This window comes from Danio aesculapii, chromosome 18 (assembly GCF_903798145.1).
Source record: "Danio aesculapii chromosome 18, fDanAes4.1, whole genome shotgun sequence".
In the NCBI taxonomy this organism is placed as follows: Eukaryota; Metazoa; Chordata; class Actinopteri; order Cypriniformes; family Danionidae; genus Danio; species Danio aesculapii.
In genome coordinates, this window is record NC_079452.1 from 38,154,530 (window position 1) to 38,180,621 (window position 26,092).

The following is a 26,092-nucleotide window of genomic DNA, read 5'->3' on the forward strand; positions in this document are numbered from 1 at the left end:
TCAAAATTATTAACAAATTATAACAAATTATAACAAATGACAAATACACACATATAGTGCATATGATTAATATATAAATGATTTTACATGTATTAATGAAGAAGTGTTTTGGAAAAGAGAGGTAAAGAGTATGGATAATATACATTTTTTAACATATGCCTCTTCTTGCCATTTCTTCAAAAGCGTAAACCGAAAATAATGCAAACATAATATACTTTATTTCAACATTTGACTCAAAATACATTTCTATTCATTATTTACACATTACACAAGTACATAATAAAGCATAAACATTTAAAGTATTAACATTTAAGACTACAAGAGTGTGAAATCTAAAAATATCCACACAGTAATGAAACCTAGTGTCATTCTGCCCTCAGTGGTCATACAGTATTGTCGATTGAGAAACGAACCATAAATTATGCATGAATCAAACATAAAAACTACAATTACAGATGAGATTGGCTGAGTTCCTTCATGAAACACAGCATGAGGCTTATTGTTTATCTCTAATGTGCATAAATCCACTGTCTGGTGGATCATAAATGCAGCTCTATAAGACGCGGGGAGAAATTATATTATTAATATAGTTCAGTGGTGCTAGAAACTCCTTGCAGAATCTGTTAAAATGTAAAGAATTGTTTAAAAATAAGAGAAATCACACAGAATGCATGTTATTTCTTATTTATCATAGTACTGTCATGAGTAGGATATTTCAATACAAGATGTTTCCATACCGTTAGTTCACAAGACAAACACTTGCCTGATATTAGTAAAATAACCCCGTGCAAAACTTTGCATACCCTTGTTTTTTAATACTGCGTGTGTTTTTCTGCTTTGTGACAGTTTTTCACTTGTTCTCAACAGTTATTTGACAAAAAAACTGCTCCATGGCCAGCAGATTCTTCAGTTCTCCAGCATCTTCTGCAGATTTAAACCTATTCCAGCATTGACTACATGATTGTAAGATTCATCTGTTCACTCTGGGGATGATTTTGGGACTCTTACTCTATTAAGAAAGGTTTAAACCTTTACCGATGCTCCAGAAAGAAACACAACGCATTAAGATCTGAGGGCTGAAAACCGTTAGAATCTGAATATCAAGGTAAATCGCTCTTAATTTGTCTTGCGTGAAGCATGCAAGTATTTTCTGTTATTTCCGAAAGGCAGTAATAAATGGAAAACAATGATAGTTCAACAAAATAAGAACATTTTGACATCTTCATCATGTTTTATTTATTTTTTTATAACATTGTGTTTCCTTCTGGAGCATCGGCGAGGGTTTAAACCTATTTTAATAGTTGAGTTTGAGTCCCTCAGTCATCCTCAGAATAAAAAGACAGATCTCACAACCATACAGCCACTGCTGGAAAGGGTTCAAATCTGCAGAAGAGGCTGGAAAACTAAAGAATCTGCAGGAGATGGAGGATTTTTTTAACTATTACTCTATACAAACAAAAGACTGATGAGCAACCATCACAAAGCAGACAACACACACGCACACACAGTATTAAAAACCAAGGGTACTGTTTGTAAACTTTTGCAGGGGGTTGTTTTTGTCTTGTGAACTATCCTGTATGTAAATCTTCTATACTTGGGACAGTACTAAATATAAAGTAACAATTGAACAGATTCTGCAAGGAGTATGGAAACTTTCAAGCCCAACTGTATGTGAACATTACTATCCGACACTAATTTAACACTGATTGCATTAAATTGCAAATACAGACTACAAATATACATATTACCATATTAGCACGATACATAAAATACAATCAAAAAGTGTTCTGGTTTGATGAATTAGTCGCAAAGTGAACAATACTGTTAAAACCAAATCCTCATGCAAAACATCTGAAGGCCGCCTATTAAAAATATTCCTGCTGATGATCGCAAATGGAGCCATTCCTCAGTGTCTGCTTATAATATTAAAGAAATAATTGATGGTCTTGAATTCATCACGCAAGTAATAAATAATACACTTGTGCAAAACAATTGCGCTGTAAACAAACTAGAGTGTAGGAGCTTATTTGGCTCGTTTAAAAGATTTCTCCCAAGACGTTCATATTTAAAAAGATAAATTACATCAACTGTTGATACGAAAATACAGATTTGTTTAGATCAATAGTGTACGGGTGATTTAAATAACCTTATTAGGAAACATCGGACGGATTGTAGTATATGTACAAGACTATAGTGCACTTCTTACGCTAAATGTTATCATAAAATTAATCATTTCACACTTTAAAGAGGTACTGGTTTATAAAAGAAGACCACTTACAAAAGAAAACAGGACCAAAAAGAAGAAAAACCACCCAACCGTATAAAAATGCATGGGTTTGAAGGACCTGCAGGTGTTTCTGGATGGATGTGTACTAGCAGCAGGACTTCTTCTTAGAGGGACTGTCTGCTAGTGACACGGTTTTCTCTTTTTCTCTGTCCTCTTGCTCTTTCAGAATTCTGACAGAGAGGAAATAAATGGCTTTTAAGGAACATTGCAAAATACAATACAGCAACATGAGTCCCTTTGGGAATAATCTTTAGAACAGCTTGAAACTGACATTTAAATGTATTAGCCTATGATAATGTTTTTTAAATAGTAACTAAATGAAATATTTCAAATCAATACTCAATAGTTTCATTTCAGCTTTAGAATGAGTCATTTTAGGGTACTAACAACAGTTCTGGAATTGCTATTTTGAAAAGTTCTGTATTCAGATGACAATGATGTCAACAATCTTCATTCACATGTATCAATGCCTGTATGGTTGACAAGTATTTTTCATGCCTATACTGTAGGTTGATCATGTACAGTAATTCAATACAGTACAGTAAAGTCATTATTGTTTAAAAGTTAGAAGCATACCTTTACAAAAGCAGCTTTAGAACCAAGTATTTTGATGTAACAATTTTTTTTTACAGATTTTTTAGGCAAGCCTTTAAGTTTTTAAAATAATATTTAGATAAATTTACAGACTATTTTTTTGCAGCCTCAAAACATTTATCTAAAGTGAGTGAATTTTGACAATTTTCATTTTGAAATAATAATAATAATAATAATAATAATAATAATAATAACAATAATTATTATTATTTTTATTATTATTATTAGTACTATTATTATCATCATCATCAAAATGAGAAACTATATGAAATATTCCTCTAAATAAGGTACTTAAACTGCCAATAGGTGACTTTAAATATCTAATGAGTAAGTAATTGAATCATTTGATTCATTCAAATGGTTGATTCACTCAGTAATGAAGTAATCAGCTCTTTAGAGAAATGAACCACTGAAACTTTGGTTCACCTAAATTTGTTTTGTGACTTTGTTGCAGCTCCTGTTCTTTTGTCAGCGTATGGGTAATATGTTTTGTTAACAAAATTGTGAAAGAAATGTGTCTAAAATAGAATATTAACTTCAAATTTACTGAAATGTCTAAAAATCTAAATTTATGACAGAAACAGCATTTGTTTGATGTTGAACTCATTGAAATTGCTATAACTATATTTCATCTGATACAAAATATGAGACAAACTTCATTGGGCATTTTTGTCCTAACATCCTGAATTTTGGGACAGAAATTCTGCCTTGTATAATTTCTATTACACAGCCATAAACTGTTTGAAATACATATTTGATTAAGAAAACACACACACACACACACACACACACACACACACACACACACACACACACACACACACACACACACACACACACATATATATATATACACTACCGGTCAAATGTTTGGGGTCAGTAGGATTTTTAAATGTTTTAAAATAAGTTTGTCCTGCTCACCAAGGCTGCATTTATTTAATCAAAATTACAGTACAAATTGAAAAATTGTGAAACGTGATTGCACTGTTCAAATGTAGTTTATAATTTAATTTAATAATTTATTCCAGTGATTTTAAATATAAATTTTCAGCTTCATTACTTCAGTCTTCAGGGTCACATGATCCTTCAGAAACCACTCTAAAATTATTATTATTATTATTATTAGTAGTAGTAGTAGTAGTAGTATTGTTATTATTATTGTTATTATTATTATTATTATTATTATTATTATTATTATTGGTAATAGTAATAAAGTTCCCCGGTGATGGGTTGCAGCTGGAAGGGCATCCGCTGCGTAAAACAAATGCTAGATAAGTTGGCGTTTCATTCCGCTGTGGCGACCCCAGATTAATAAAGGGACTGAGCCGAAAAGAAAATTAATGAACGAATAATAGTAATAAAAGAAATCATGACTGGAGTAATAATTTATTTGAAATTATTTCCAATAATATTTGCTAATAATCTCTTACCTTGCCATGTGAATCATGGAGTCTGTCACATTGTGGTTTGAAAAAGCACTGCACTCATAGAACATCAACTGAAAGTCCTGAAAGAGTACATAAAAATGCTAAATATATGTTTAGAATAAAGGATTAATCTGTTGTCTTTCGGTGTGGATCTTAAGGTCTGTTGACGCATAAAATTCTAGCTAACTAGTAACTGACAGGAAATGACTTCATACAAACTAAAAAAAGACAAACAAAAAGCCTGAACTTCCTCACAATACTTGTTTGGCTCAGTGTTTGTTCTTTTACTTGCTCTTTTTAAGAGCACCATACCTTAAATATTTTATGTTGAGGCCCCAGATTCACTCACCTTGGCTAATTTCTCTCCCAATCCTAGCGGAATCACTCTCTGGCTGTCTAGATCTGTCTTATTGCCCAGGAGCATGATGGGAATACCCTCACCTGCTCCTTCCTGGAAAAAAAAAAATAAATAATGATAATAAATCATCCTTGCTTAACAGAATTAACAACTAATTTCTGTGACTTTTACACAGTATTGTTGACAAGCCATGTGACAACCTGTTTCCTATTGAAAAAAGACCATTGTGTGGAACAAACACCAGTTTTTTTAGGCCATTAGCCAGCTCAAACCAAAGCCTGCCAAAAAACACACTAGTTCCACTAATGAAAATAAATAGTGGAAAATACAGAAAAGTGTGCTATCAACAGTAGCAGGTAGTATTAGAAGGGTTAGTTCAGCCAAAAATGAAAATTATGCTCATAATTACTTACCCTTATGTTGTTGATATTCAGAAAACAAATGAGATATTTTAGATGAACTCCAAGAGGTCTCTCATCCTCCATAGACAACAACTGTACTGAGACAAAGTATAGAAAAGGATCCAAAATCCATTTGTTAAAATATTCTACGTCACTTTAGTGGTTCAATTGTAAACATACAAAGCTTCAAGAACACATTTGTTCACCGAACTTTGTTTACAGTTGAACCACTGATGTCACATGGAATGTTTTTGGTTCCTTTTCTTGGACATCTCATGACCACTGCTGTCTACTGAGGGTCATGGAGCTCTCAAATTTCATCTGAAATATCTTAACATGTGTTCCGATCAACTAAAGTATCAGGAGATTAAAATAACAAGGTGAGAAATCAATGACAGAACATTTGGATGAATTAACCCTTTAAACAAAAGAAGCATGTTTATATCTAGAGAGCATTTCAGTGAACTGGATATTTATTTAACCCATAATTTAATTAATATTTCAATCAAGTTCAAGATTCAAAGGGATATGTCATATGCACAGAAAGGAACAATTCTTACTTTGCTGTCCACACTGAATGCCAATGAAATTTAATGTATATTAAATAATCTAAAATACTTATTTACCAAAAATAGGCATGTGGTATAAACTATGGGTTTACACCGAAAGGGGTGAGAATGTCAGTTAGAAAGTCACTCCAAAGTGAGTTGTTCTCTATATCAGTAAACACCCTTTCTGACCTACAACAAAGACTTGAATGTATTATTGTGTTTTCTTCAGAGAAAGTATATGTCAGAATTATCCTGAGATAAAATTTGTTCCCAAGTAGACGACACTGGGCTTAGTTAAGTTAGTATACTAACTAGAGAGCAAGATCCTTTAGAGTGACTTTGTAACTGCTGAATCATAGAAAACAGAATAAAACCACATCACTTACTATTAGTAGTGTTGCATTACTAAGGTTAACAATTAATCAACTCTAATATAAACTACTGTAAACTACGATCGAGAAGTTATAATCATATAGTACAGTAAATCAATGATCTGTGGTGTATGTTGAGCTTAACTTCACAGGCACATTCTTGGGACACTGAGAACAACTAATAAGACTCCTTTACATGTTTGTCTACATTATATATACGTCAAGTCTTTTACTCATGAATGAAGTAAAAGTGAATCCCCCACCTGCACACTGGCCAGCCACTGCCTCACTGCTGTGAAAGTCTGCTCATTAGTGATGTCATAAACCACAACCACGCCATCCGCCTTACGGAAAAACTGCTTGGTGATGCTGCGATACCTGTCGATGAAACCCACATCTTTTAGCTGTTACCTACTATCTACTTGGAACTGAACAATTAGGTTTCTGATAACACCGTGATTATGAGTACATTTCTGAATCGATCTCATTATGAAACTACTACTCGCCTCTCCTGTCCTGCTGTGTCCCACATTTGCAGGGCGATCTGGCTGTTGTCCACTGAAAGAGTCTTCACGCTGTAGTCGATACCTGCACACACATCGCACAAATAAAACAGGGTGCCCGTGGGGTCTTAAAAAGTATTAAAAGTTGATAAATCAATGTAGAGAAATGTAAGGCCCTTAAAAAGTATTTTAAAAAAGTCTTAAATGCTATTTGCATATTATATTTTATATCATTTTTGATTATGCAATATATGAATGTATGCTAAAGTTTGCCTGAATTAAATCTGTGAATATCAGGATGCTGTGTAGATTGTGAAATCAATGAAATCCTGCTAGATTTGACATCATGCTGCTTTGTTTACTGCAGTAACCAAGGCAACACTATTATTTCCGCAGTTCTGTAGGCACAAACCTGCTGAATTAGCTAGATTTAATAGATGTTTTAGTTATGGATTAGTTTCTTACATTAATATTTAGTAAATATACTGCAAGTTAAAATCTCGCCAGTGTTTCCAGTTGAGTTTCCAGTTAAGGTCTTAAAATGTATGCAAAGTCTTTTAAAAGGTATTGAATTTCACTCTCTGATTCCTGTATATACTCTGTAAAAGAATTCTGAAGGCTGAGTTGTCATGCTTTCTTCCAAGAAGCTCTATACCTACAAGCACTGTCTAAAGGGCAAACACAATTGATTTGCAGATTTAGTCAATACTAACTAGATATCATGCATGCATATTTTTAATGTTTTTTGTTTCCCCACAATAAATGCACTACAAGTTTGATGTCTCTAAGACTTTATCAGTTTTATTCTGCAAGAACTGGTTAAATTTATCAACAGTGACAGTAAAAACATTTGGTAACACTTTAAGTAACAATTCACACCATTTAATACTGGCTTATTACTTGCATATTATTAAGATATGAACTGTTTATTATCACTTATAAAGTATGATCTTATTATACATCCATAATTCAACCCAATACCCAAACCCAACCACTACCTTACTAACTATAATAAGCAGCTAATTAGTAGTTTATTGAGCCAAAAGTCTTAGTTAATGACATAATGACAATGTCTTAGTTAATGACATAATGACAATGGTGTGAATTGTACATTAAAATAAAGCGTGATCAAACATTTAAATCTTGTTTTACAACATTTAAACAATTTAATTCTAGCTTAAGATTAATTTAGCTTCGGTGTTATAGGGAACGATACAGGAAGTCATTTTTACCAACAGTGATCCGATTGTATAATGTGTGTGAATGAGTGTGTATGGGTATTTCCCAGTGATGGGTAGCAGCTGGAAGGGCATCCGCTGCGTAAAACATATGCTGGATAAGTTGGCGGTTCAATCCTCTGTGGTGACCCCTGATTAATAAAGGGAATAAGCCGAAAATATTAGAAACCTACCCAGCAGCACCACACTTTGTTTTGCATAACACCACCCGCGATCGGCTATTGGGTGGACTAGAATGACGTAACGTATTCCTACACAGATTCCACATATCTCTCCAATTGCTCACGTTGGATGCAAAGCCAAAAAAGTGTCTTAAAGTCTTAAGTAATATAACATCACAAGTGTCGTTGCTATTTTTAATTCATCTTAGTCAAATTTTAATCCGAAATGAAATGGCATCCAAACCAAATGGCATCTTTCTGGAGCCAAAAAGAAGAGAAAGAAAAGCAGAGGAAGAAAAACAAAGCTATGTTCTGCTATGCGAAATACATTATTTAGTAGTGCAGTATTAGGACTTGTTTTAATAAATACAACGATGCCCATGATCACAGAAATACCTGTGTGATATGAGAGAAAAAAAATAGGTCACATTCAGCATGTTTCATTAAATAATCAATTAATTGTCTATCCCACTAATTCACCCATCTAATGCAAAGTTTTGTTTTTGTAAATCTCTGTGTTAAAACAAGCTAAAATGTCTCCTGCGTTTCTAGTTATTTATGCATATATTTGTATGTTATTCATTTACAAAAAATGCACTTGATTCATGTTTTATTTATATATGTCATACTTATATACTTAATATTTTTTAAATGAGTGTTTTCTGGCCTGCAAACCTATTTGTTTAAATCTGAGTAAATATCTTTACATATGTATTATAGGTTAAATATATGTTAGTTAATACAAATTTATACACTTAAATATTAAAAATGTAAATTTTTTGGTGCTTTTTGCGCTCTTGTCACAGTTTTTACACCCAATTCTTTTTTATCTCGCCTACTGTAGGGCCCCTCAACCCTACGGGCCGGCACTGTGTAAACATTAATTATTAAAAGTATGTAAAAAGTGTTAAAACTAAAATAGGAAGTATTGTTATTTTTTATCACTGATGTAAAGGGTCGTACTATATACAATGACCAAACTATGACAAACGTAGCTCTTTGTGCCATTTGTACTTTGTGTTATATTTGAAAAAAAAGTACAGAATGTGTTAAAGACTAAAATCCTGAGCCAGCAAAACCTCAATGTTGTGTGACAGAAAATATTGTTTAAAAGTGTTACTGCCATCAGCATGTGGCGAATTACCAGATCCAACATCATGCTGACAACTTATGAAACACGCTGTGGACTCACACCCAAAGCAACATGAGGAAGTCAGTGATGACAGAATTATTATTCTGAATGAACTATACCTATAATACTGAGGCTATTTAAATTAAATAAATAATAGTAATGGTGTAAATGGAAGACCACTGACCTACAGTAGCACATGTACCAGAGTGAAAACAGTCATCACAGAAGCGCCGGAGAAGAGATGTTTTTCCAACGCTAGAATTGCCAACCAGAACAACCTTAAAGAGACGATCTGGACCTGAACTGGCCCCTTCCTCCTGGAGAAAAAGACACAAAAACTGATTAAATCAGGACTCAAATGCTAAAAAGGACACCTATCATGCAAAAATCAACCTTTGGAAGCTGTTTGGACAGGCATGTGCGTAGTATAGTGTGTACACAGCCACATTATAGTGGTATAAACACAGCAAGTCCTTTTCTATATATATTTTAAATGTAAATCAGTATCCAAATACCAGCATTTTGAGGCCGACCTCACTGTGGTTATCCCACCCACCAAATTGACTGATAGGTGCGTATTAATGCAATATTAACATATAATACAGTAATATTTGTCATGTCCACAAGATACATAAAACGCATGAACTGGGATTAAAAGATCTGTTCCAACTCTCTTTTACAAGTTTAAAATGTTTTTAAAACAAGTGCATATTTGCAATAAAGAAAAGTAAAAATCGCCATGTAATTCATAACCACTAGAATTACCACAGCTGCATGTCAGTATAAACTTTACGCTATAAACGAGAAAGCTTCGCACAACAGCAGGTCCCAGTTTGTGGAATTAATTTGATGAATTTGTACAGTAGCATAATGGATCTCCATACAGCAGTGTAAATATGCTTGTATCCTGTCACATTTGGTGCGTGTAGATATGCAAAAACAGTGCAAAGTTAAATGTGTGTGTGCGCAAGTGTCTGTGTGTGGCAAATATTGTAATGGCATTTGAGTGTTCCTTATTCATCTTTGCAGAAAGTCTTGAATAAACTCCACAACAATTGAGAACTACAATATTTCCTGGTTCAATCTTACTGTGGTATTTTTTACTCAGAAACAGTATGTCCGCCCAAAATTGACATTTTCAGAACGGTATAATAGATGATCTGATGGGTATTTTGAGCTCAAATATCACAGACAAATTCTGGACAAAGGATCTTGTAAGGGATAAAACAGAAGTTATTTAAATACCTAAAAGAATGCTTGTCATCCACTAAATGGGAGCAAAATGTAAAATTGTGTGTATAATATACTATCACCAGACACTTTATTGAGTACACATTCCTAGTACCGGGTTGGATCACCTTTTGCCTTCAGAACTGCCTTAATCTACAGTGGCATAGATTCAACAAGGTACTGAAAATATTCCACAGAGATTTTGGTCCATATTGACACAATAGCATCTCACAGTTGCTGACGATTTGTCAGTTGCACATCCTTGATGCAAATATCCTGTTCCATTACATCCAAAAGGTGCTCTATTGGATTGAGACGTGGTGACTGTGGAGGCCATTTGAGTACAGGGAACTCATTGTCATGTTTAAGAACCCAGTCTGAGATGATTCACGCTTTATGACATGGGTTATCCTGCTGGAAGTAGCCATCAGAAGGTGAGTCATAAAGGTATGGACATGGTCAGCAACAATACTCAGGATAGGCTGTGGTGTTGACACGATGCTTAATTGGTACTAATGGGCCCAAAGTGTGCCAAGAAGATATCCCCCACAACACTACAGCACCACCTCCAGCCTGAACCATTGATACAAGGCAGAATGGATCCATGCTTTCATGTTGTTGACACCAAATTCCTACCATCCGAATGTCGCGGCATAAGGCAACGTTTTTCCAATCTTCTCTTGTCTAATTCTGATGAGCCTGTGTGAATTGTAGCCTCAGTTTCCTGTTCTTAGCTGACAGAAGTGGCACCCAGTGTGGTCTTCTGCTGCTGTAGCCCATCCACCTCAAGGTTGGACGTGTTGTGCATTCAGAGATGCTCTTCTGCATACCTCGGTTGTAACGAGTGGTTATTTGAGTTACTGATCCCATTTTATCAGCTCGAACCAGTCTGGCCATTCTCCTCTGACCTCAGGCATCAACAAGACATTTGCGCCCACAGAATTGCCGCTCACTGGATATTTTCTCTTTTTAGGATCATTCTCTGTAAACCATAGAGATGCTTGTGCATGAAAATGCCAGTAGATCAGCAGTTTCTGAAATACTCAGTCCGTCTGGCACCAACAACCATGCCACATTCAAAGTCACTTAAATCACCTTTCTTCCCCATTCTGATGCTCGGTTTGAACTGCAGCAGGTCGTCTTGACCATGTCTACATGCCTAAATGCATTGAGTTGCTGCCATGTGATTGGCTGATTAGAAATTTGCGTTAATAATCAGTTGGACAGGTGTACCTAAAAAAGTGGCGAGTGACTATGTAAATCTATGTGTAAAATTGTTAAAAATAGAAAAAAATACACATGAAAAATGAACATTATGACTAGTGGATATTTAAAAACAATATTTAATGAATGAAAAACATTAAACAATAAAAGCCTTTCTTTGAAAGATTCAACAAAGAAATTCAGCCTTGATTAAAATGTCATTTAGACTATTTCATAGAATTAACACCATTTCATATACTTGAAAACATAAGTTTTAATAGCTTTTGTCTCCTGGTTACGGTCTTAATTGTAGGCCCTGCTTAAAGGCATTTCTAAAATTGCGATAAAAAATAGATAAAGCTGAGATGGGTACTAATCTACTCTATAAGCAACTGAAAGATTTCACTGCATTTAAAGATTCTTCATAAACCTGTAAACACAAAGTAATTTTCAGCAGATTCTCACCGATTGGACGGTCTCTTTGCCTACGGGTTGTCCTCTGGGTGAGGTGGGTGTGTGTGAAACGGCTGGAGGAGGTGAAGCGGAGGTTGGAGTGCTTGTTGTAGGGTAAATATTACTCATCTGTAGGTCAATGGTCTCCTCCAGCTCCTCATCTTCACTCCATTCCCTGAGCTGGGCCTGATATCCCTGCTGAAGGAGCTGCGGGAGAGGGTCCTCCTCGATCGAGATGATCCTGCGGAGCTGGTTTTTTGAGGGATGTCGTCCATCTACTATGTCCTCCAGGTCCATACTGTGGCCATTTATCCCAATTACATTCTTTCGCTTTGAATTGGGCACAATGTCTTCATCCTCATCACTGGAGGAAACACACGTTATTAATTAAAGGTTCCAAACAAAAACGTAATTAGTCATCCTCAAATAGTGGCATAACGTTCTAAGTTTCTTACTTTTGTTGAACACACACACATAAAAAAGATACTATGAAAAAATGTTAGAAACCACCAATGACTTCCATTGTAGGAAAAACAAATACTATGGAAATCATTGGTTACTGACATTTACAAACATTTTTCAAAATAGCTTATTTTGTTTTTAAGTGAAAAAAGAAACCCAAACAAGTTTGTCACAAATAAAGGAAGAGTAAATGATGACTGAATTTTCAGTCTTGGGTGAACTGTCGCTTTAAATATATTCACCACAATTGCACCTGCAATATTTTTTGATTAACTAAACTATAAATAACAAGAAAACTAAATCTTTTTGATGTATTCACAATAGTCTTTGTTGAAAGTCACTGTATAGTTTCATGTGGAGTGTAGAGCTGCATGCTTAATTGTTAAAAGACAGCAAACTGGATTCAAACACCCACACATTCTCAATTCTATATGACTTTGATTTGCATTTGTTTACTAAACCTTTGATGATCACAGCTGTACATTGAAGTTTGATACAGAGAGCAATGGTTATGTACTGTATGACTTATGAAACAGCTTCAATCTTTTCAAACTGTATTATTTGAGTATCACAATCATTCAAATTCAAAACTGGGAATAGTTTATGGTTGAGATATAAACACTGACATTTACAAAAATCAATCAAAATCAAAGCAACTTATTAATTCAAATGAAAGTTTTAGCTATTACATTGTCAAAGAAGAATTTGTTCAATAGATTATTCATAAATGGTGATTCATCCAGTAAGAATACATGAAGTTTTTGAGTTATCACTAAGATTTAACAAATATTAATATACAAAATATAATAATGCATAATAATATTATATTTATTTAAAATAATATCTAAAAAAAGACTGCAGCAACTGTTCCTCTAGTAATGTTCTTTTGTTGTTAATTTGTTAAGTTATGCATTCAGAATCATGGGAGAATCTGGATCTCTTTCTATTGTTGTTAAATCTAGATTCTCAATTTCAATCCAGACTTGGGCAGCTCTAGTTGAGTGTACAGATGACATTTTGGCTCAGTTTTACCTCTTAAATGACTGCTTGCGCTCAGCGTACTTCATCGCAATTGATCCAGACCTCTGTGTCCAGGAGATTTTCGCAGCAGAAGTCTTCGGTTTCTAAGAAACAGCGAACAATGACTTGAAATTGTCAAAATGCTACATCCGTACAATGTCTTGCATAACATCTATTACCTACCTGATAGGACATGTCTTTTTCATCTCGTAAGTGTTTGTTCATTTCCCTAGGAGGAATTGAACAGAATACATTTAGATTCTAGACAAACATAAAGGCCTGCCTCTTCATTTATAGTAATTCCTTACCTTAGTAAGTCAAGCTGCTTGAGAAGACTTGCTCTCTCTCGTTGCAGGCTTTCTGTAACCCTGTAAATCTCCCTGTTATAAAAATGGATGAATTGTAAAGATTTGTACTAATGTATCTAAAATGTAATGGATGTTGTGAGAAACCAAATTTACATACAGTACATCTACATCTACATACAGCTACATACATAAAGCTATATTAAAATTAATCACATATTCATAAATCATTCATTCATTTTTCTTTAGCTTAATCCCTGACTTATCAGGGGTCATCACAGTGAAATGAACCACCAACTACTCTGGCATTTATTTTACACAGCGGATGGCCTTCCAGCTGCAACCCAGCACTGTGCTGGGAAACTAATCATAAATCCTATATTCAAATATGTAATATCAAGTAACTAGACTGTGAAATATCATTTAAATTATGACTGAAAATAGCATTGAAAGTAGCAATGAAAAAAATTAAATGTGAAAATACAAATATACATTTCATAATGTAAAAAAAATGATATAATTCACAAACACACACATACAAGAATACACACACAATCTTAAACCTAAATTAATATGTAAAGGTTAAAAAAAAATGCCCATGTACATTATTAAATTATAAACCCTTCGCTTCTTCTTAATCTAGTGTGAAAATTTACTTCCTACAATTACTACTGTTATACGATGTTTTATATTATTACTATATTATTATTTATATTATTATTATTCATATTTTGTTGTGAATGTGTAAGCATAAATATACTTCTGTACATATAAATAAATTAATAAATGAACCGCATAATCATAAAGATCTAAGTAAATATACAAATAACTAGACAAATACAAATTCATATTTTAACTAAACATAGATTAAAAAAGTAAACATATACATGAATTTAAAAAAAATCTTGTTTTGGTGCGACTAAGTATATGCTACTTTTGATTACTCTACATATTAATATCAAGAAAACATCTGATTATTGGCATCTTCAAGCTATGGCTTAAGCATAATATTTTGCATACTATTGTGATGGCTTAAGCATACTACTGTGATGAAATTAGCATCAGTCTCACTGCACATGGACTTTCGAGTATGCATAGATAAATACTTTGTGCTTTATTTTCTAAAAGATTTCCCAGTTAAGAACAGTAAATGTCATGATGCTTACATCTCTCGCTCCTCGTGTAGGCGAGAGGACTGTTCCTGCAACAGCATGAGTTGCTCTTGGGCCAGACTCAGCTCTTGACTCGTGTGGTCCAACTCACGGCTCAAGTCTTCATTATATCGCTTCAGTTTGACGTTTTCCACCGACGTCTCCCGCTGTTCGCTGAGCAGATCCCGACACTGACGCTCCAGCTGACAGACAATCAAACAAACATTTTAAAACAACCGAAACACACTCCTAAATCACACTCGGTGCTACACAATTATATATTTTAGTCTATTTTAGCATTTAATTTATAAAACATACCAGTATCTAAACTCAAAAATATATATATATTTTTGCTGTTTGTTCAAACTACTTATTTAAAATGAGCTGAAACAACATATTTAGTGAGATTTTTTAGGGACAACTTAATTGTTTATGTTCAATCCACTTAAATGTGTTAATTTAACTTAATCGATTTGTGTTGAGACAACATGAACGAATCACGTGGAACCCTGAATTTGTACAGTGTATTGTCATGCTGCTAGTACTAACTTTTTAATAATAGTTTATTTATTACTTATTCATTAGCTACAGGTGGTTCGTCTTTAACCACTTTAGCTAGTCTGTAAGTACTAGCTTTTAAAACGTACTTCTTGATTAGATACTAATACTTATAAAATAGATATTAGTTCTTATTCATTAGGTACTGATATCTATTTACCAGATGATAGTATGCATTCATTAGATACTATGTATAGTATGCAAGTACTAGTAATAAGGACTTGTACAGAGATACCCAAACTAGAGCTCGAGGGTTAAAGTTGGCCCATGGTAACCTTTGATTTGGCCCACCATCCCATCTGAGAAGAGACTGAGAATGATGAGGATATTAAGAGATGTTTATTTCTAATTTAATGTAACATTTTGTCTGTTTGCTTTATTGCTACAAAAAAAACTAAATGTTTCAATTAAATGTTTTAAATAAATCCGATTTTTTCTTGTAAGTACATACTGTCACACGATGGATAGAAGACAAAGGAGACATCAGTGAGCAAATGAAGGCAAAGCCAAATTCTGCTTGAGTAGTGTATTAAGCATTGATTCCACTATTACGGTATAAATGTGATGTTTATGTTTTATATTGTAATAATTTATCATTTAAAATCTATCCTGCATTAGTTAATAAAATTTAAAGTAATGTTTTGTGTTTATTTTTAAATATTATGAAAAAGAAGGAAATTACCTATGACAACTTTAATGTAATATAGTTTGGTATATTTACATTTGGCCCACAGCTCTCAATGATATTTGGTTTGTGTCCCTTCATATAAAAAAGTTTGGGCACCCCTGGACTAGTAGCTAATGAATAAGTACTAGTATCCAATTAAGAGGTACACAAACTTAAAGGGACAGTTCACCCAAAACTGAAAATTCGATCATTTACTCACTCTTTACTTGTTCCCAACCTGATTGAGCTTCTTTCTTCTGTTACACACAAAAGAAGATATTTTGTAGAAAGCTGGAAACCTGTAACCACCTATAGAATAGTTTTTGTCCTACTCTGGAAGTGGATGGTTACAGATTTCAGCTTTTTTTTTAAATATTTCTTTTGTGTTTAAAAGATGAAAGCAGCAATCTAAAAATTGCTACGTACTATTAAACAAGTACTAATATCTAATGAATGAATAGTAATATATATTTAATAGGTATTGTTATAAAAATAATATTAATATCTTGAGAATATTACTAGTATCTACTTAATCCGCTTGTTAAGTCTGGTGTCAAGCAAAGTAGCTTCCAGGTCCAAACACTCAATCAAACTGAACGGGAGGCTTAACAAGTGGTAATAATAAACATTTACAAAGCGCTGTGATACTTTCGAAAATCACGATCGCAACATGTATAACCATACCTAATATCATATGGCCAGAAAGTTATTATTTTTGTATAAATTTTCACATTTTCAATGCAGCAAGTCCAGAGACTTTGTACACCGTGATTTTATTTGATAAAAACTCACTTTAATGTGTTATATGACTAAAAAAAGGGTCATAAATGAATATATTTTCTCAATGCAATAGAGTAGCGGCTTGGACCAGGGAACAGTATTCCATACATCACAACTTAACAAGCAGATAGGTACTTGTATATAATCAATAAATACCAGTTACGTATATGTAGGAACTAGTATCTATTGTAATGTAAACAACCATTTTATTTGCTACTATAAACAGGGTTGCTACTTGTCACTAGTGAAGTGAGTACTAGTATGTAATTAACAGATATAAGCCTCATAAATAATACTTCCTAATATCAAATGAATAAGTACCTGTATCCAATAACTAATATCTAATGAGAAATTATATAGTAAAAGATAATCATTAGTTCCTAAAGGATAAGAACTAGTACATAAAGAATAAGCCCTTTTAGAAAAGACACGAGAAATCAAGAAGCATTAAAGTAGATACTAGTACATTTTATAGATTCATTTCTTGCCATACTAGATGAGTTATGTTTATTTACACCACCATCAAGAACTGAGATGGCCTTGGAGGTGTTATTGTGAATGTTTGGCTGGGACATTATGGGAAGAATGAAGAGATAAGAAGGCTCTTACACTCATGCTTTTACACCAAGCTATGCTGCTAATTATAGACACAATAGCATGTCTATAACCAAACAAACTGCTTAAATCCACATCTTGGCTCTCAAAAAAAAAAAAAAAAAAAAAAAGTTTCTGAAGTAATATTTTGCACTGCAGCAAAGAGCACAATGAGGGAACTAATTTGTCTTAAGTTCACAGATGAGAAGAGAAGAAAATGAAGCTTGTAATGAGAGAAGCAAAAGCAAGCATTAAGACTCTTTCTGTTCATTAGCATTGAAAGGCTTAGCTGGGTTTTGTTCATTGTGTGCATACAAAAGCATCTATTTTTGTATGCGTCAGCACTGTCACATGTGGTTTTCTGAACGTTGAACACAATTTTGCAGCAAATTAACAACACCTGGTGATTATTAAACAATCTTAGAGTAGGCTAGGTGGTGTTTGACTTAATTACAAGTTAAACCTCTTCTTGACCTTTCATTATTGCAGTTGACAGTCATTTGCTTAATTGTGTTATGCTATATATGACCTATTATTTAAATAGTGTAGAGAGATGACAAGTTATACTGGTTTAGTGGAAAAGAAATGTGTGACCCACCCGTTTCTGTTTGTTAGAAAGGATTTCCAGCTCTTTCTCTTTGGATAAAAGCTGATGCTCCATGTCCTGACTGCGAGTCAAGAACCGCTCCGAGTCCTGGAGAACACACAGATCACATGACCCATACTATTTACTATAATTTCCACAGGAAACATACGTAGCAATTAAAAAACATTAGTATTTTTTTATTCTAAAATGGCACTACAAGAGTCATTAGATGGAATATTAACTTTTTAATTACCAAAGTTCATATTTTGTTGAGTTTTTTATATAGATCACAACAGGTTTAAAAAAATGTCAATTCATAAATTTACTTTCACTACAGAGAAATCGTTTTTTAACTGTTACAGATTAACCTTTAAAAACAGACCGGTTGTGAGCTCCTAGGCTGTTCATTGCTTTTGTTGAAGCCATCAGTTTAAACTAATTCAACAGTTTTAAAACTACTAATAAAAGTTATAAATAACTAATAACTATAAATAAAGTTTAATAGAGGGGTTTTTGTGAAAAAATTATGCTGAAAAAGATGCTGTACAGAGAAAGTTTTGAGTTTATTGCCATATCAGCTTCTCTGGCTATGTCATGGCAAAAAAACAGATCACGTATCAGTTTTCTATCATTTTTAAAATATTCTAACAGTTAAAAGTCATCAACAGCAAAAAATAAAATAAAAAACACAAAGTGAAATACAGAAATAATAATAATGATAATATTTTTTTAATATCAATTTTCTGCTGCTAATGCTTAGAATCATCTGCAGCAGACCTTAAAGCTCAACACTTTTATTCCACTATCATCCTTTAAAAATTCAATCCAGTTAACAGTACAAGATCACTGTGCTTGTTTTTAGTATGTTATTATCTGTAAAATTGTTATTGTATTGTGTGCCTGCTGCTTCATATCTGCTTTTGTATGTTGCTTCTTGGCCAGGTCATCATTGTAAATCATCATCACCGTTTTTTAAGGTTTACTTTTAATAACAATTGCACAATTTTAAAATGATTCCCATTAAAAAAATATTTCATTTAAAGTCTTTCCAATTAAAAATTGTTGTCTGATAAAATTAAAAACAGGGTATTCCACAAGAATATGTTTAGCGGTTTGGTTTCTGTTTGACATTTTGGGGGTTTCCTTGAAATGTTCATGTGAGAGTCTCGTGTGTCCGATATGGCATCTTCTGTAATCATGTCTTGAGTTCCAAAAAAATAAAATAAAATAAAAAATAAAAAAATAAAAAAAAGATTTTCTTTCTATTTAAGGCTGGATTTCAAAAAAATTATTTTCTGAGCACTAATCATATTCTAGATGCTGTACAGATATTCCACCAAACAAAAGGGCTGTTTTCAATCACATGGTGACGCATGAAATTCAGATGGAGAGCAGGAAGTAAAAAAAACTTTAATGGGAGACACAGAGGAAAGTCCGTATTTTTGCGATTTATACATATTTTACATATTTCAAAGGAGAAATAAACAGAAAATAACCACATATGTTGGACATGATCCTTATATCATGAAGAGCGCTGAGTTTTCTACTGAACTAAAATATATATTTACCTGTCATCGAGGCGGTAAATACTGTATAAGCTATTAAATTACATGAAAAAATACTACAGTAAACACTTTAGTGTTTTGAAGCATACTACAGATATTACTAGAAATAAACTGTCGTATAATTATATTGTTGCTGTGGTACGACACTACTGTAATAATAAACAAATTATTCAATAGGCTTCAGTTTCTCTAATTATACTCCATTACGATGCACCACAGTTTACACTAACGTTACAGTATTTATTACAGTTTATTAGTTTACTATGCCACAGTATTCTGTAGCATTCATTAACAAAGAGCTGTACACATTCTACACTTTACTAGGTGGTTCAAAAACACGATTATAAATTACTATAGTGTTTTCCCAATGTGGATATCTTCCACACATCACGAAATAACAGATGAAAGCATACAAAAGCGTGTCGCATAATCTACGTTTTTATTTATTTTTGTAAGAGATAATAATGTACTCCACAATAATAATCATCTAGTTTTGTATTTTGCATTTCTTTTTTGTTCTGTCAATGAATTTACCATCAACAAACATTCACCACTGCTGTGCATTGTTTATCCCACCAAAACACCAGTAAACACGGATTTTTCATTACAGCGATTACATGGCAGGGTACGTTATTTATATTCTCCTGGATTTTGTAAAAGTGTGGTGGTGTTTGTATCTAATTTGTATATAACACATTAACATATTTTTACACATAGCTAGGCCTGTTTACTGGTGTTGTCAAACGAATTATCGCGTTCAAAAAAAGTTTGTACACATGGGTGTATTGAATAAATGTTCAATACATGCCACCTTTTCTTTGGTTTCATGAACTTTTCCCCCTTTTTGAACAAAAACTTTTGGAAGTCCATAAAAGCTGTTCGGCATTTCTTATTTTGGCCGATTTAAGCAATTATAAACAACATATGACAGAAACATTTTCTTCATATGTAGAAGTATCAATTCCTGCCCTCCATCTGAATTTCGCACATCATCAGTTACATCATGTGAAAACAACCTAAAGATTACTGTAAGCTCCGCCCACTCCCATGAAATACCAAAGATGATATAATACTGTCCATATGCTTTTAAAATACTTAATGTAAGTGCATACTGTATATGCCTTTTTTACAATAAAGCTCGAAAGACATTTATATACAGGGTGGGTGAAACATAACAAGGCAATATTTAATGCCTATGGAATTTGTAGTATCACTAGAGTCATGATGAAAACTCTAAATAAAATCCTATAGTAAATAATATTGGATTTTATATTTACTGCATCAATAGTATATGATTCAGCCATGAAGGGTAGTAACATATGGAACATTTATTATTACAGTTTTTGCCCACACTATAGATACAAGCAACAGCTAAGCATATTTTCCTATTTTAAAGCTTTCCTTTGCATTTTCTACGCCATTACTATAGCATTAACAGCTTTACCTCTAAGAGTATCCGGTCTTTCTCATTCTTGATCTGTTGCTCCATTTCTTCATAAAGCCTCTGGATTTCATCGTCATGTGTAGCCGATTTCCTTTAAAAGACATCACAATCACTCAAAACGCTTTTAAGTCATTTGGTCGATTCAAAGCATTAAATACCATTCAGCTGGTGGAACAGACGTCATCCCAAAAGCATTCATTTTCTATCATTTGTTAACTCATTTCAGTTTGCTAGAAGACAATACGACAAATCAGTTTACAAAAGCAGCCACAGAACTCTGCTAGGAGAAGAAGCAGAGCATAATGAACAAAAAAATCCCATCAAAATCATGATGTGATTACTGTTGAACTAATATATTACACAAATGCATCTAGAAAACAAACTTAGAACTAGACATGACTATTAAGCCATGATAAATGCTTTCCACTGTAATTACAAAAGATATACATTTAGTAATTCATACATTAAAGAGTTCTGTAAATTTGAAAATGTAGTGGCTGTCCTAATAATGTGTGCATACACTACACAATATTTATAGAAAAAATTTTTCAAATATTACATCTTTCAAATCTATAACTTGCCTCTCTGCGACTAACTGCACATCATATATAAAAAACCAACTTATAGATCACAGTGAAAAGCAACTCTGCTAACAGTTCTACAGTCTGGCAATTATGATAAATCATCCAAAATCCAACTTGCTTGGTCTTTGCAACTCATGTCCCTCGAGTCTTATTATAAGACCAGATACAACCCTATTTGACTATGAAGTCTATCAGCCACAGATCTATGTACAGCATATAGTGGCCTTGGAAAAGCATATTGTAGATACAGTAGACACTCAAGAACGCCCCTATATAGATTACTAAAATCAAATGAAGTTTAATTTACAGTTAAAAAGTCAGCACTAACACACTAAAAGATTAATTAGTTTTTAAATTGGCACTTAAATTGTTTTATCTTATGCAACGTAATACATTATTACACATTTTAACTCTTTGGACCTCTTAAAATACTTCTGTGCTCTCTAATGCTCATCAAGATAGCATTTATTTGATCCAATAAAAAAAAATAATAATAATAATAAAAAAAACTGTAATATGGGCTATATGTACAGCTAGTGTTTTTTCCCTACCGTTAAACTTCTGGTGAATGGTTAATGTGACGTTTTTCAATTTTATACAGTTCCTTTTACAGCATCAATGTTGTGATGTAATTATAATATAATCAGTAAAATACACTCAAGGATTCATTTAGTTTTTCAAGTGTAAAATGAGATGAAAAGCCGTTTACACGTACGCATGCTGTTCAGAATCAGCAGGCTAGCACAGAAACTACATTCGAAATACTGGAGCAAAAAATTATTCATGTTTTGAAAGACATGGTGCAGAAAAAATGGAATTTAATGCAGTGCTTGTGGTACATTCTGAGGCCCACTTTATATAGTACATCAATCAGGCAGTGAAGATCATTGATTTTTAAAGAAAACAGACCTTAAATGCGACAATTTTGTAAAGACATACTGTTAACTGGGTTACTGAAAATTAAAAGTCCTTCAGAATATACCCTATTGTTAAAAAAAAAACAAAAAAAACAATGTTCAAAATTTCAGCTGCATCTAAAGTTACATGAGTAAAATACAATAAATTAATAAATTTAAAACCTTATGGATTACTGTAACTTTCAATACATTTTAATGCATCCTCTTTAAATAAATGTAGTAGAAAAATAAGAATGATAGTGCTAAAATACTAAACACTTTTATTTAGGGTAAGCTTATAAATCAATGTTTGATCTACTGCCATATCTTGTCTACAAAAGTGTAATTCCTATTAAAATGCAGGTTTGAAAGTGCTATTGTGACTTCTGACCTTTTAAGGGCCGTCTCCATCTCCTTCTTCTCCTGGTTGGCTTCTTTAATCTGATAAGTGACCCTGGCGAGAAACTCCTCAAAGTTGGACAGGAGGTGAGGCTCGTCTCTTCTGAGCTGAACCCAAAGACTCCGCACCTCTTCTGGACTGAAACATCACAAAATCATTTAGTATAACCTTCCATATTACTCCATGATATAGACTTTGTGGTCTTTGTATCAGACATCACACTCCACCAACAAGTTCCACCAAGGACTGAACTATATTAAATATTTACGATCATTGGTAAATACATTTAGAAATGTTCAAAGCTCAATAATGTTTTCAGACCAGTAACCTTGCTCTTAGCAGTAGAATTTCAGAATCATGATTGCTATTTACAGACATTTGTGTAGTAGAGAAAAGCTTGCACTAGCTATAGTTCTCCTGAGAGCAAATCAAAATTACACATCACGACTCTAACAAAAAAATAATTAATTAAAAAAACTTTATCATATCTCAAAAGACTGATCACTTTATATGAGATGCTTTCAGAGTCTAATGCAAACTGTCAGTTCGCCTTTGAAAAGGCAACAACCGTACACATGGATTACAGTCAGTCAGAAGGATGAACTTTTATAATTGATGTCTTCCACCATCACCGTTTGCCTTTTAGGAGTGGCGGTAGTTTGCTGAAAGTGTGTCCGGTCATGCGTTACTAAAACTCAGTGGCTCAGCTCACCATATGTTCAATGAGAAGACAATAATTGACCTGCATTCAAATCCCCTGATCTTATCAAATATGCTTTTCCTTTGGGAATGTGTTGTCTCTCACTTTACGTAACTTCACCTGTTATTTTTATTTTATGACATATTTGTAGCAAAGGCTATTTTCATGATAAGCTCACAGAAAAATGTACTATTATTTGAATAAGACGGTCAAGTACAAAAGCGCAAAATAGTTTTCTTTCTCCCTCTTATTGTTTTTTTTTTCTCCATTAGAATGTGTCCTATATTATGGCTGCACAATACATTGTTTCAGCATCGATATTACAATGTGCACATTTACAATAGTTACATCGCAGGATCTGCAGTCTACTTGGGATTATAAACAACAGTTCAGTGGACGATTTGTGGATCCATTGTGAATTTTAACCATAATCTAATAGTGTGAAGTTTTTTTTTGTACTTGAATGTGTTTTTAAGGCCAGTGGCTGTAAGATTTAAAGCTTATTTAAAACCGTTTGGGGAGAAGAAATTATAAAGGTTTTCGCTTTAACAAAGATTTTTTGTGTTTAACTATTTAACTGTTTTACCATAATTTACAGAAGACATCCTAAGTAATTAAGTGTAAAAATAGTTTATTTTCCAAAAATCTTGTCAGACGAATTTAAAACAAGATTCATTTAATGTAATTTAAAAAAATCTATCAATCCATCCATCTATCCATCTATTTATGCATACATCCATCCATCTATTTATCCATCCATCTATCCATCTATCTATCCATCAATCCACAAATCCATCCATCTATCTATATATCCTTCCATCCATCTATGCATCCATCCATCTATTTATCCATCCATCCATCCATCCATCCATCTATCATTTTCATTTGTGAATTTATTCAAATTTGTAATTAGATTTTTACTGCATTTACCAATTCAGCTGTAATATAGAGAAACACATAACTAGTATCGTGTAGAAATGAAGATTAACCATTGGACCCATTTTAAACACCGTTAGACATCCAGTAAATGTGCCTGTGTGGAATGACAGACACTCACTCTTCAAAGATGTTGCTCGCCCCCAGATTCTCCATTAGCATGCAGAAATGTTTCTCCTCATCATCCTCTCCTCTGCTAAGCCTCTCCTCCCACTGGCTTTCATAAAGCATTTCTGGAGATTTCCGAGATACCGGCTGCTCACCTCCGTGTGGATCCACTGGAACCACACTGGGGCCAAACAAAAACTCGCCTTAAAAGTAGACAAAAATACTTCAGCAAACTTTTAATTAACAATTGATAATTGATTAATTTATAACAACAATTCAAAATGCTGTATATAGCATAGATAAATGAGAAACTGATAGACTCAAACTAAAGGATTAATCAAATGCATACTGAAGCCAGAGGAAAACTCCTCAAAGGTCAGATATCCATTGGCATCTGCGTCCAGAGTGTCAAAGACGTTCTCAAGGTCATCCGCGCTCAAAGGAAGCTCTCCATTTAACCTCTACAACACATGACAATGGACAAATCATAATGCATTTCCATTAATGGCCAGATCACACCAAGGATGATACATTTAAGAGTAATATTAAAGACTTATAAACATCATACTAAGGTTTTAAGAGTAGCAAAGCCTACAGCCTAACTTACTGTAATGACACCGATGTAGAATGTTGATGAAATACCTTTCAGACATTTTTTTCAGCTGATTCAGGTTACAAATATTGATGGCAAATAAGAAATCAACCTGTTTTAATGAGTTTTAGCATTTAAAGAGACAAAAATGCAGCATGCAAACATAACATAAGTATGCTGTAGTTATCATTCTTGGAGTGATTTGGGCCTTATGGCTGTGTCCACCAAAGCTTTTGGAAGAAGCTCCACATTTTAAAAAAAAGGCAGCAAAATGGGACTGTGTAACTATAAATCATAAATGCAGCGAAACTGAAGTGTGTTCTCTTAATCTTTTCCAAATATATATATTGAACAATATAGTGTTTGCAATATTGTGGTGGCAGAAGTATGTTTTTGTGCTGCTACCTGGGTGGGTTAGGTATGTCATGGACAAATAAAATACACTAAAACCCAACAGAAAGGTGGCATTAAGTTGATACCTTAGGTCATAGATTTATCCAGAATCAAATAGGATACTGCATAAATGCTGTGGTTGAAATGATTTTTGTTTGCGAAAACAAATAAATAAATAAAACAAACAGTGTGTCTAAAATGTAAGTCTCTCAATAATTCTGTAGCAATAGCGATTAAACTGATATTTCAGAAAACAGCCCTTTTTCGTTTCTTATATTACTTGACTACATAATTATAAGTGTATAAATTATATTTATAAATATATTACTAAATAAAAAAGCTCAAAAGGGATATTTTTTGATGCCCTGGTGAATTTTTTGCTTTTGGATTAACAAACCATGATTTTGTTTGATTTTTGCAGAGCGAGTTTTATAATGTCTGT

The 26,092-nt window shown here is 33.4% G+C and overlaps 1 protein-coding gene across 1 annotated transcript in view; it reads right to left on the bottom strand.

Annotated features, from left to right (window-relative positions):
- Positions 1–238: 238 nt before the first annotated feature.
- cracr2aa (calcium release activated channel regulator 2Aa) overlaps positions 239–26,092 on the bottom strand; it is a 36,781-nt gene continuing 10,927 nt past the window's right edge. Inside the window, exons 3-18 of the mRNA XM_056479041.1 lie at positions 25,015–25,126; positions 24,679–24,868; positions 22,913–23,059; positions 21,042–21,132; positions 18,045–18,140; positions 14,863–15,050; positions 13,700–13,771; positions 13,575–13,620; positions 13,404–13,495; positions 11,922–12,273; positions 9,208–9,340; positions 6,496–6,577; positions 6,253–6,367; positions 4,658–4,759; positions 4,312–4,388; positions 239–2,457 (exon numbers count right to left, since the gene is read on the bottom strand). Coding sequence (XP_056335016.1) covers positions 2,373–2,457; positions 4,312–4,388; positions 4,658–4,759; positions 6,253–6,367; positions 6,496–6,577; positions 9,208–9,340; positions 11,922–12,273; positions 13,404–13,495; positions 13,575–13,620; positions 13,700–13,771; positions 14,863–15,050; positions 18,045–18,140; positions 21,042–21,132; positions 22,913–23,059; positions 24,679–24,868; positions 25,015–25,126 — 1,980 coding nt within the window. The 3' untranslated portion in view covers positions 239–2,372. The remainder of the gene's footprint in view (positions 2,458–4,311; positions 4,389–4,657; positions 4,760–6,252; positions 6,368–6,495; positions 6,578–9,207; positions 9,341–11,921; positions 12,274–13,403; positions 13,496–13,574; positions 13,621–13,699; positions 13,772–14,862; positions 15,051–18,044; positions 18,141–21,041; positions 21,133–22,912; positions 23,060–24,678; positions 24,869–25,014; positions 25,127–26,092) is intronic.